This window comes from Metarhizium acridum (assembly GCF_019434415.1).
Source record: "Metarhizium acridum strain ARSEF 324 chromosome Unknown scaffold_141, whole genome shotgun sequence".
In the NCBI taxonomy this organism is placed as follows: Eukaryota; Fungi; Ascomycota; class Sordariomycetes; order Hypocreales; family Clavicipitaceae; genus Metarhizium; species Metarhizium acridum.
In genome coordinates, this window is record NW_027094020.1 from 2528436 (window position 1) to 2539975 (window position 11540).

The 11540-nt window shown below is 52.5% G+C and overlaps 2 protein-coding genes across 2 annotated transcripts; one reads left to right on the top strand and one right to left on the bottom strand.

The window, feature by feature from the left end:
- Positions 1-6932: 6932 nt before the first annotated feature.
- Positions 6933-8152, bottom strand: J3458_009418 (uncharacterized protein; the record flags this gene model as incomplete). Its single annotated transcript, XM_007808989.2, has 2 exons — positions 6933-7146; positions 7242-8152. 2 exons carry the CDS (start codon positions 8150-8152, stop codon positions 6933-6935), a joined length of 1125 nt encoding a protein of 374 aa, XP_007807180.2.
- A 924-nt stretch (positions 8153-9076) lies between these two features.
- J3458_009419 (uncharacterized protein) lies at positions 9077-10322 on the top strand (the record flags this gene model as incomplete). Its single annotated transcript, XM_007808988.2, has 7 exons — positions 9077-9156; positions 9207-9282; positions 9341-9806; positions 9862-9893; positions 9946-10019; positions 10098-10168; positions 10222-10322. The coding sequence occupies 7 exons, from the start codon at positions 9077-9079 to the stop codon at positions 10320-10322; spliced, it is 900 nt and encodes a 299-aa protein (XP_007807179.2).
- Positions 10323-11540: the final 1218 nt, after the last annotated feature.

Below are 11540 nucleotides of genomic sequence, written 5' to 3' on the forward strand. Positions count from 1 at the left end.
GCTTGCTGGCGGGTGGGGCCAAGCGAAGTTTGGCTTCAACTCTTTCCCACTGGGGATGGCCAGTAGACGGCCAGAAAACAGCCTGTGACCCAGCACCTAAAGCCTCCCCAGGCCTCAACCTCCAGATCTTGTCAGCCCTGCATTATTACTGATCAATTGATGGTGCATTTGGCGGACTTGAGCACCCGTCGCCAAAACATGCCACGACGCAGCCAAGCTCTGCCGCGACCGGGATGTCTGTGTCTTTGACCCCATTGTCTGGGCAGCTAACCTCTAGCTTTTTCCAGTCATATCCTCGTCAGTGACCTCGTCTGTTTGTTTAGTTGAATCGGTGCTCCGTACTGGCGTGAGTTGAGCATGGTACCTGGCCCGCTTATACAGCGGCCCTTTTGCATCATTGACTTTGATTTTCCTCTCCCTTTGGAGCCGCGGGCCACAGATTTGCATGGACCTCGCATGCCCCAACTCTGTTTTGTTCTTGTGGCTTGTCTTTCTTTTTTTTCTTTTCATGTTCTTGGCAGCCAAGTCATTTCTGTGACCCGTCTTCGCCTAATTTTAACGTTAGTACACAGTGTAAACGTTTAAATCCAGTTGGCCATGGCCTTACCTGCCGCTCGGAGTGCATGACGACGACGGCCACCCTGGTACTGGTAGTGAGGGACGATATCCAGATGCCGCTATATCACGCCTTGCACGTTGGCATAGCCAAGCTATGTCTCTCTTGATTTGCCAAGTCGGAACCCAGTTGATGGCCTGGAGGTGTCCATCGTATAATACTCCCCTGATCGTGCCGCCACAACGCCGATGCCAATTGTTATGCCCTTCGGCGTGAGTCGCAAATCTGGTAGCATATAAAGTGGTGCTGCCCGGCCGCGTGCCCTCGTCATCGACAGACCAATGTGATAAGACGCTCCGTTGCGTGTGGACTAATACTGGAGCCTGGACGTCTGTTGTGTCTTGCGAGCCCGCATTCTCATCCAATTTTTGCCAACCCCACAAGCTTTACGATACATCAGAGACGGTATTGAATCCTATCTCAGTCTTGTTTCGTCATGGAACGATGAAAACGACTCCCGCTCAGGAACAAGGACCGCACCATCGTCGCTAGTCAAAAGGCAACGTCTGAAATTATCCCGTTACAACATATTTGACCCCGGCAAAGTTTCGACCTTGCCATGGCGACAGTTACTAAACCTTAGCAACCAGGACAGCTTGGAGTCCTTCCCTATAGCGCATTTAACATGCGAGAGCCTCTTTGCAGTGAGAAACAGAACCGTCATGAACAGATGCCGAGCATTTCCGCAGGTAGATTCTTGTTTCTCTTCTCAGGTTGGTGCATATGGCTGAAGTCGCACACAAAGCTAGGATTCCACACGCCGTTTGAGCAGCCAGTGCTAATACAATGCCCAACGTTAGAAGCTTTGGAACTCTGAAAAGGGGGGCCGCATGTGGAGAGGAGACGATGAGGTTTCTGTTTGGACGCCCCAGCAGAACCTCAGGACCACGTTTGGTCATCGAGGCGCATTGTAATCGGCTGTCAGTGCCGTGCCGGTGGGCATTTTGGCGACAGTCGAGCATTACCAACCAAGCAAGTCAGCACTTGGATTGGCTATCTCTCGCCGTTATGCTCTTTACGGAGCCACAGAAAAGCCAACCCCCTCGTCTCGTCGCGCCTATCTGCGTGGTCTTTCCACTTCGCTGGGTCCGAAGCCAGACCAGTCTAGTATGAGCCACGCATAGGCAGTTGAGGTAACTAAACTTGGATAACGAATTGGTAATCCTTCGCGACAGCTTACATACCTAGTAGACAAGCATATGTGGCTGGCTACCTAGGTACTCAGTACCTTTGGTAGTAGGTAAGCACCTTGGGTAGGATTGATTGATTGCCAGGCTTGGAGGACGCTTCTCACGCAGAGTACCAATGCGGACAAGACCAGCGTTACCTCGTCTGACCTGTCGTTGTCCCTTTCCCCTCTTTCTGACCCGGTGAATGAACTCCTCTCTTCTGGGTCCAAGCTGCGAGAGAGCTACAACCCAAGGTAGTCTGGCGGGAGAGAGTTTTAGTCTTTCCTTGTCCGGCGTCTTTGTGCGGTTGGCGGGCCGTGAGTTGCAGGGAACACCAAGAGATTGAGCCACGAGTGCATGAAATGACAAAGCCCTAGCGTGCTGCCAATGGTCCGCTCGCACCACAACGCCGTGGCTTGACAATCCACGGACTTACATTGCTCTCTCCTCCGGGGTGTGTGGGTGTTCGATACATGATGGATGCAGTTGGTGGAGTCCGGAGATTCCGTACAACCGACCCCGACTCAATCAAAGTCCGCGGACAGCACCCGGCTACGGGACGCCTTGTTGCCATTTCGCGCTTGATGTGAAGCCCTCGGCATTGATTAACTATATCATGGAGAAATTCATCAAGAACATATGTGCAAAGCTGGGCCCGGGGTTCAGGGTTTTTTCACACCATGGGTGGTTGCCAAGGATGCGGTAATTGTTCCCAGTTTTAGAGCCTGTCGCAAATCAGTTGACCTCTTTATCCGTCGGCGCCTCACTCTAATCAGTAAATGATTGATGATCGAAACGATATTCGGTCGAGTATTCCGGGCACCAAATCGTCGTTGGGCTAATCCCTAGTGTGCGCCTCATCGCGTAACCCGTCCAGAAGTCAACAGGCAGGTATCTCTTGTCTATACACCCCCCGATAGCGGAATCGGCATAAATCATTCGTGACCAATTATTCAAGGTTCTCTGCGACTCGCCGAGGCTGGCGCTGGCCTCCCGATGTGGTTCGTCATTTTTACCTTTGTGTTTCGAGATAGTGTCCACGGTTTTGTAGGGCTGCCGTTGGACGGGCCATGTCGATCTCGTTCCGATCAATACAACACGACCTTGAGTTGCCTTGAACCATGTCCACCAAGAAAAAATCCTACCGATTTTATTCAAGATCGTAGCTATCCGAAGTCGCCAATGAGAGTGCAGAGGGCCGACTGCATGAGGTGTGAAGTGTCCCTGCTTCCATCTTCATCACCGCACGAACAATGGAGAGCACTCCGGCTCTTTTTGGAACGAAGCTTGCCGCGAGAGAGATGAGCTAAAATGCCGTGACGGGCTGTCGATGGTATTCTGAGAACGCATTCGCAGTCATTCTGACATTGAAGTTTTTCCCTCGTGTCGTAAGAGCCTAGTGGCCGATACAGAAAGAAAAAAATAATAAAACGTCTGTGTAACGAAACTTGAATGGCGCTGGTCCGTGATGATGTGATCGGCAATCCAGCCGGACGGCACGGCGGGGGGGAATAGCAGCTCAATCAATGGGAATAACGTTTTAGCCCACACAGTAAGCTGTGTCGCCATTCGGGTCCATCTAGTACCCCATCCTTGATGCAGTTTTGCATCTTCTTCGCATTAGGCGACGCCTTGTCCAGTGAATGGCAGGCTGCATGCAAGGCTGCCGATGGAATCGACGTCGACCCCTTACGCCTAAGCACAGCCTTCGACATTGCTGCCAAAGAGCATGGCGGAATGAAGGGTGACGGTGAGTGGATTAGGTTGCACGGGGTAAAACGTTTGTCATCCTGCTTGTGCCATGATACGAGTAAGAGATGACAGGCCGTGACGAAGCAGGAGAAGGTGGCAGGCGCCCCACCCAAGGTCTCGGCCCTCGCCTTCCTAGGATACTCTTCAGTGGAGCACCTGAGACCAGAACTTTTCTTGACCCAGTCAGCCAGTCGAAATCTTCCTCACGAGAATGCAATTCGCTCACTCGCTTCTGTGGAGGGGGTGTATTTTGCAACTGTGACGCAACTTGGCTTATTTTGCTTCATGGAAGAAGAAGAAAAAATCTCTAGCGTGAAATACAAAACCCACTTTCCTTGCAGATTCCCGGCTCAACTGCCGGCCGCAATCGCTGCAAACAAGGCCACCGAAGTTCAACTGAACTTCTAGAAGCTTCAAACTTGAATTCCCCAGACGTCACGGATGCACCCATGTGGGTGGGTACAACCGCGAAACCCGCCAAGAGCCGACTCGGTTCCGCTTAGGATTATCCGTTTTCTCTGCCGAAGCCTTTGTCTTGTGAACCCTGGCTGCGCCCAACATGTCGGGATCGGTATTCACGAGGGTCAATCAGGATTATGCATGAGCTGAAGCGGGCCACCCGTTGACCTCAGACTCTACAACTTGCTCAACTCGACTTGATGCGCGTGTCACGAGCCCATGGACCTCCGTGGTGGTTATGTCTTTGGCGATGCCTAGGGATAAAACGCCAATGGAAGCCAACTACGGATAAGGAAACAACTAACTAGTACCTAGGTATCCAGGTAGTTGAAAAGTTGGCCGTTTCGCGGGCGGCCGGTGGTTCGGGCTCCGAAGGATGGCCTCCGATGGACGGCCTCCGTCCGGCCCCAATCGAAAGCCAAGCGTCGAGCCATTTTGCCTGTCGACGGCAACATTAGCCGTGATTCGACCTGTGCAGCCAATGACGGGACCTGGTTTCCCGGGCCAAACTCGCTGAGCTCGGCACCGAGACATGACCGCAACGCTCAATTTGTGCCATGAAAATTTTCCGGCCGAGGAGGCTCAGTCAGCCAGCGGCGCATAGATATCCTCTCGCCCTTCACAGTCATACACCATGCATGCCATTTCCCGTGTGCCTGTCCGTGTCTCATGACCTCCAAGCGCCCGCGCCTCCAGGGGCATCGCAGGGCTGTCGAGCTACCGCAAAGACCCCAAACTAGGAAGAAGCCGGGTTCCAGAATTCCCTCGGGCACGATTCAGATAAGCTGTACGGGTTTTGTACAACTATTGTACCTCCCATGTATCTGGATATTTGCCGTCTTAGTCCGATGGCACATGGTCAAGTTCTCCGTTTCCAGACGTAGCGGCCCGACACGGTGGTCGAGTCCACCATCGGCCTCGTTCCCCTGTTGGAAACGCAGGCCGGTCCATGGTATCAGGACTTCATTTCTACTATATTCCTTCCCCTGCACGTAAACAGTAAACAATGTCTTTCTACATTAGCTCTCCCGTCTCTTGATTCACCCCTCCCGCCTCCCCTTACGTTTCCTGTCTCTTACCGGATTCTCCGGTTAATGTCTCCATTCTCGCTTCATGCCGACATCAGGCGGCTCTAAGAATACACGCCGACACCCTATTCCCATGGTTGTTGAAATTGCAACCATGCATTGCTTTTCTAGTGAGCACTATGCATCCCTTTAGATCCAATCAAAACGGTCAATCGCTCTTCTGCAAGACGTGGCGTCGTATCGTGACCACGGCAATTGTCCGGCAACCTCTGCGAATGTGCGCCAACTGGTGCCCTCTAAACCGACCTTGAAATCGATCAAATCAATGCTGGAGAGAGAGAAAAGGGGGGGCGGGCATTTTTGGGGCTTTGTGGTTCTCCCCAATCGCTAACGTCCTTCCTCATCGAGGACTTGGTGCGTCTGAGATGTTGGTCCGTTTACCGGCATATAACGCCACAATGCTGGAGCCCCTGATCGGAGTGTATATCGCTATCTGTTCCTCTTGCAAGATGTGGCTTAGGATTATATTCCCTACGTCAAAAGTGACATCACGTATGGTTTGGCGCACCTGGGCCTACAGATGCGAGGCGCCCCAGCCATGCTTCTAGACGGGGGTTTGTTCTTCCAATGAACTTACATGCTGTCTTTCAAACATTCGAACCCCTTGTCTTTCAGCCTGGTAATTGCCACCAGATTCTCCCGGTGTCTTATTTTGCAGAGGCCAAAATCGTCCAACACTAAAACCAACCATGGCGGTGAGATTGTCTGAAAACAACACAGCGCGGCACTCAAGATGACCTGATTAGTATCTTTTTGCGGTTGACTCCAGACGATCAAAGCGTTACATGGCCAGCGTCGTAATCTCTGACTTGGGTAACGCGTGTGTTTGATCCAAAAATAAACAGATTGCCTTCAGCAGGCTTCAGGATCTAGCCTCCCTTTTCCCCTCATACCAAGACAATAGACGGACGGCCCGGGCATGATGGCAGCAAGGCGCAAAACATTGGCAGAAAAGTTTGCCAAGCACATGAGAACGACGACGACTCGTGGGAATCGAACCATGCAACACGGGACCCGTTCGCCGATTCCGGAGGCCTCAAATGTTGTCTCGTAGACGGTGCGGCGACCGGACGAGTGGGCATTGACAAACGAAAGCGGAAAGAATAAAAAGGTGTCCCGGAACTCGTCTCCATCCATCGGACACGGAGACGGGCCAGGATCCACTTGCCAAGACCGCTGCACGCCCGCCCTCTCCACCCCGCAGCTAAAATCATCCTTCCTTCCCGGCTAAATGGTATTGATTCTTATTTGTGCCAGATCGAACAACCACTCTCGCGATCTGGCGAATCATAAGGGGCCGTGGTGTTGGTAAAGGTGCAGAAATAGATTGCACGACTGGGTCCTGACTTGGCGTGATGTAACTTACTTGGACAACTTCGCAAAGATGTCTCCGGCCCAACCAATGAATGGCTATTACGGGTGTTGCGGCGACAGCGGTACATGCATATATGGGCACTTGTGATAAAAGAGGGATACTACTCCGTAGCGAACCTACATTACCAGCAGAGTTCCCCACTTTTGGCAGTGTATATGGCTTAGCATGCCATGGATACCAGTCTGGACGGCCGTGATAACCGCCAAAGCTCCCGCGCTACCCGATCCAAAATTTGTTTTATCAAAGTTACTGTGGTAGCATTTGCGCATCTAAACGCCACAAACACCCATTCAGACTACCCAAAGGTCTGAAGTTACCATGATGCTTAACAGCCTTTGGCTGGCTTGGGCCATTCCAACGCTTGTCACCAACTCCAGACGAATGAATACATGATGGAACTTTTTCATTTTATTTTTTGCCTTTGTTTTTATTTTTCCCTCCGACAGCTGAGTCAGGGGCACTCCAGTGTGCGACTAGACATCATTGAACAGAATGATGCGCGGCTCATCCTCGTTGAAGACGGCCCAGGTCCACGCCGCGCTGGGCAAGTAGCTAAACAGGGGAGACGACGACGTGCCATAACTTGCCCGCTTGAAGAGACCTGGATGGTCGCTTCTCAGTCTTTGCAGAGAATCCGGCGTCGCGAGTGCCAGGAAATGGTCTCGTTTCTCTCCGCGGGGGAGGGCTCTGGTGTTTTTTTTTTTCTACAAGTCAGCCCAGCCGCGCGCCCATCTCCGGCTCACAACACAACACAAGGAGTCGATCGACTGGGCTATACTCACAGTCCGTTCCCAAACAGGCCGTGACACAGACACGGCTCCTTGACAAGCAGGCCCCGGGCCCAGATGGCCCGTCGCCCCTTTGCAACCGCCTCGTCGATCCTCTCTCGAAGCACGGGGTAGAACGGCCGCAGCGACTGCAGCGCAAAGATGAAGCCGGGCGCGCCATGGCAAAACTGCACTCGCCTGTCTGCGCCCTCCCTCTCCTCGTCCGTGGCAGGCCAGTTGCCGCCCTGCAAATCGAGCAGCTCTCCGAGACGGGCCGCCAGCCTGGGCGCCAGAGAAGGGTCGCTGAGCACGACTTGCGTGATGACGCCGACGTCCCCGTGGGCAGCGCCGTAGTATCGCTTCCCGTGCCACAGCCAGTCGCCCTTGCTGCCGTCCCTGGTGTCCAGGATCCTCTGGCAGATGCTGCCAATGGCCTGGTCCACGGGACCCGCGCTGCTCGGGACGAATCGCCTCACCATGCGGAGCATGTACAGCACCGCGGCGCGCCCGTAGAGCATCTCGCTTGGGAACGCCTTGTCGCTCCCATGGCGCGTGGGCGCCGCCAGGCCGGGGATGTTGTCGAGGAACGCGGCCACGTCCCTCTCGCTGCCGGTGACGCAGGCCCGCACGGCCTCAAAGGCCAGCTTCTCGCACGCGAGGCCGCAGTTCTTGTCTTGAATCTCCTGCGCGCCGCGGTCGCCCGCCATGTACCGCTCCGCCCAGTACCTGCACCCGTGGCCACGGACCTGCAGGCCGGCGTGTTCCTGGGCCGTTCGGAGAAACAGGTACGCCAGGGCCGTGTGCCCGGCTAGGAGACCAGCGAGGTTGTCCTCGTACTTGTCCAGAGGGGGGTTCTGCTGCACAATGTCCTCCAGGCTCTGCCCAAGAAGGGCCGTTGTGTCCGCCGTCAGCGGCTGTAGGGGCATTGTATTAGGGAGGTGTCTCTGCGCCATGATAAGTGACGGCTCAACAGAAGGTGCGGCGAATTCAACCAGGCGTGGTAAAGGGTTGTAAATGTGGTTTTTTTTTTCCCTCGTCTTCATTCTCGATTGAGCGCTGCTTTTATATCAACGCCACAAAGTGTCCTTCATCCGGGGCCATGGCTTACTTTCCCCTCAACTCGTCTCCCCCCCTCCAACAGGGCTATGAAGTTGTGTGGGGGAGCCACGAAGCTGGCAACTGCTAACAACAAATGCCTGCGTCCACTATCGACGTATATTGCGAGGCGCTGGGGGGGGGGGGGGAGTAATGTTGAATCGCTGCGGTTCCCGGAACTAGTTTCGTCCACAGCTAGTTGGAATAAGAGGTTTGTAAGCGTAGGGTAGATCCCGGTGGTTGAACAGCTGTGGCCGAGATCTCGTCATTGAGTCACTCTGGAAGTCGGACCCCGGCAGGATATGTAAGAGTGACATGGGGCCATGGTCGCTTATCTGCTTACCCCAGAACTTGGACATTCATTGTCAATTGACATCAAGTGTGCATCAATTATGCATCAATTACAATCGCAGTCCTCTTGTGAAAATCATGAATGCGACGTGGATAAAGAGGCTGGTGATGGTTGGCTAGTAGGTAATGACTCTAGCTGATGGCACTAGTCCAAAGATGGCTGCCCCCCAGTGCCTGTTTTTGGGCGCGCACCACCGACGAAATCTACTATGACGACATAGACACCGACATGAGTTATTACCACCAGACCCCATTGCCGGCGCAAACACCACGACACATCAACGCCAAACTGCCAACGCTTCGCCATCAGCCTGGCTACACTCTCGTCATTCACTCACTATACTCTTTTCAGTGCTGCGCTAGGATAAGCTGTGAAAAAGAAAGAAACAAAAAAAAAAGAAACAATGGCAGACGACTCCAAGAGCGGCAAGTCCAGAAGCAGCCGTGTCGCCAACTCCGTCAACGAGAAGGCTCAGGGAATTCTGTGAGCTGTTTCGCGTCCGTCATCAAAGTTCGCCAACTAACCGGCCCTAGCAAGGAAGATCTCAACAAAGTCAAGGGGGTGGCATATCAAGCGCTCAAGAGCAAGGCGTATCTATATCCGATCAAGGCACGACCGTCTACCAAGTCTACCTTTGTGGCAACACATCGTGGCTAATCTTGCCCAGGGAATTTTTTACTTCCTTTCACATAAATCCCTCTGGCAACCGTTCACTTCCAAGATTGGCTCGTATCTCAGTCTTTCTGCAGGTGTAATCGGTGGCATGTTTGCCTTTACCTACCTCCCACAGCTTGCTGTGCTTGTCTTCACTAGTGGTCCACTGGCTGTTTTTTCGACAGTTCTGCTTGTATTGAATGAAAGCTCGACCATTACCAATATGATTTCGAGGAGCTGGATCCTGCAACAGTCCATTCTCGACACCTTTGACGGCACCCTCGTCTCCAGAAATGCCATCAACATGGTCCGTGAGGGCCGCGAGGTCAAGTCCGGAAGTGACCCTATGAAAAGGCTGGGGAAAACTTTGAAAAGCCCATTTACGAAATTTAGTCCGACGGCCATCATTCGATACATCATGTATTTACCTCTCAACTTCATCCCTGTGGTTGGCACAGCCATGTTTTTATTTCTTCAAGGTATGGCGCCGCGTTGCCGCCGATAAGAGTCCCAGGCTAACAACTGGTTGTGTAGCTCGAACCAGGGGGACCCTAGTTCATGGTCGTGTAAGTTTGTCTGTGTTTCTTGTTTTTGCGGTCTCGGCTGATCGTGAAACAGTACTTTCAGCTGAAGAATTGGTCGGCCTCTCAACGGCGCGAATGGTTAGAGAAACATACCGGCGCCTACACAGCGTGAGTAAATTACTTCATCGTCAACGAAACTCATCAAGCCTTTTTCTTCAGTCCAGCTTACAATACAATTGCCATTAGATTCGGCTTTGTGGCCACTCTGCTGGAAATGGTACCTGTCGCCAACATCTTTTTCACTTATACCAATACTGGTAATGCTATTCCACAGTCATTCTCATGCATCGTTGACGCTAACAGATACCAGTCGGGGCCGCGTTGTGGGCCGCAGATATCGAGGAACTAAACACAAACATGACGGATGAAACGGCACCGACTCTTCGAGAGACGGCAAAGAAGCTCCAATAGCCGAGATGTGCGACAGTGGAGATACATCTATGGTGTCGATTTGGCTAGACTTGCCACTGTTTCTTGTGATAGTCCATCATGCAGGGCAAGCTCCCCCTTCGCAGCTGCTGGCTCGTTTGTTGAAGGTGGACGAATTTTACCACTGGGGTCCGTGGTCGTTGGTGTCGTGGTTCAGGTCGTAGAAATAGATGTTCACAAAAAGACTATGGCGCAAAGAAGCCAACTCGAGTGTAGCATTCAGGTTGTGTCAATTTGAACAGATAACCAGCTGTAGCATCTGATGACTTGTGGTGCCACCATTCGCGTCGATGCTGAGATCCAACTTTGTTGGTCGTCAAGTTGTTTGACAACAGTCGCCGGAGCTATGTATTCAAAACCCTTTCACATTGGCGATTTTACCAAATTCGACCGCGTATTGTTATGCTCCGGGTCGCCACTCTTAGAAAACCGTTTGACATGCAGGCCGAGGCTTGGGAACAGATGATGCTGTGAAACTAACGAAGCGAACACCGATGGGTAGATTTGACTGCTCATGGTTTGCAGGTACATCGTCGATTGTGCAACCGTTCCACGGATGCCTGCATACTTGGCGATGGCGAACTGCCATGAACCGTTTCACGACTCATTTCCACTTTGATAGTTCCCGCCGATTAGCAACGGACGTGTATCAATAACGGCTGGCATACCCCTTGTCTAGAGTAAACTGTCTTCAGCAAGCACTCAAATACCTACCCAGGTTTCTAGGTATCTGACAGGCAGCCGTGTAAATAATTGAGTCGCACAGGAGCTGTATTGTGCAACAGGCACGTCGAGCACCAAATGCTGACATGGTGGATATTCGGTAATATGCTGCAGCCCAGAGCTGAAATAGTCAAAAGGGGCGGCTCCCTTCGATCAAGAGTTTGCTTCGACACGTAGAAGCACGTCGCCTATGGTTTTGTCCCACAGTCGATGTTGCTCCAGATGGGTCAAACTCACCCATAATAGTAACTGTAGGCGCACGCACAGGCCGTGAGCCAGGGTTTTATCCATGAATTGTGTGTCCAAATGTGATATCAATGTGAATGGGAAATTTGTTTATCAGTCCGTTGACAGCTGTTGTGCTCTGTGTCTGTGAGGTCAGCCAAGAACCGCCAGTCGTGCCTGCCGTAAACGACTCTGCCAGCTGTCATAAACGATTCGCGTGAAGCCCACAGTTGACATCAATGAAAAGGCTCT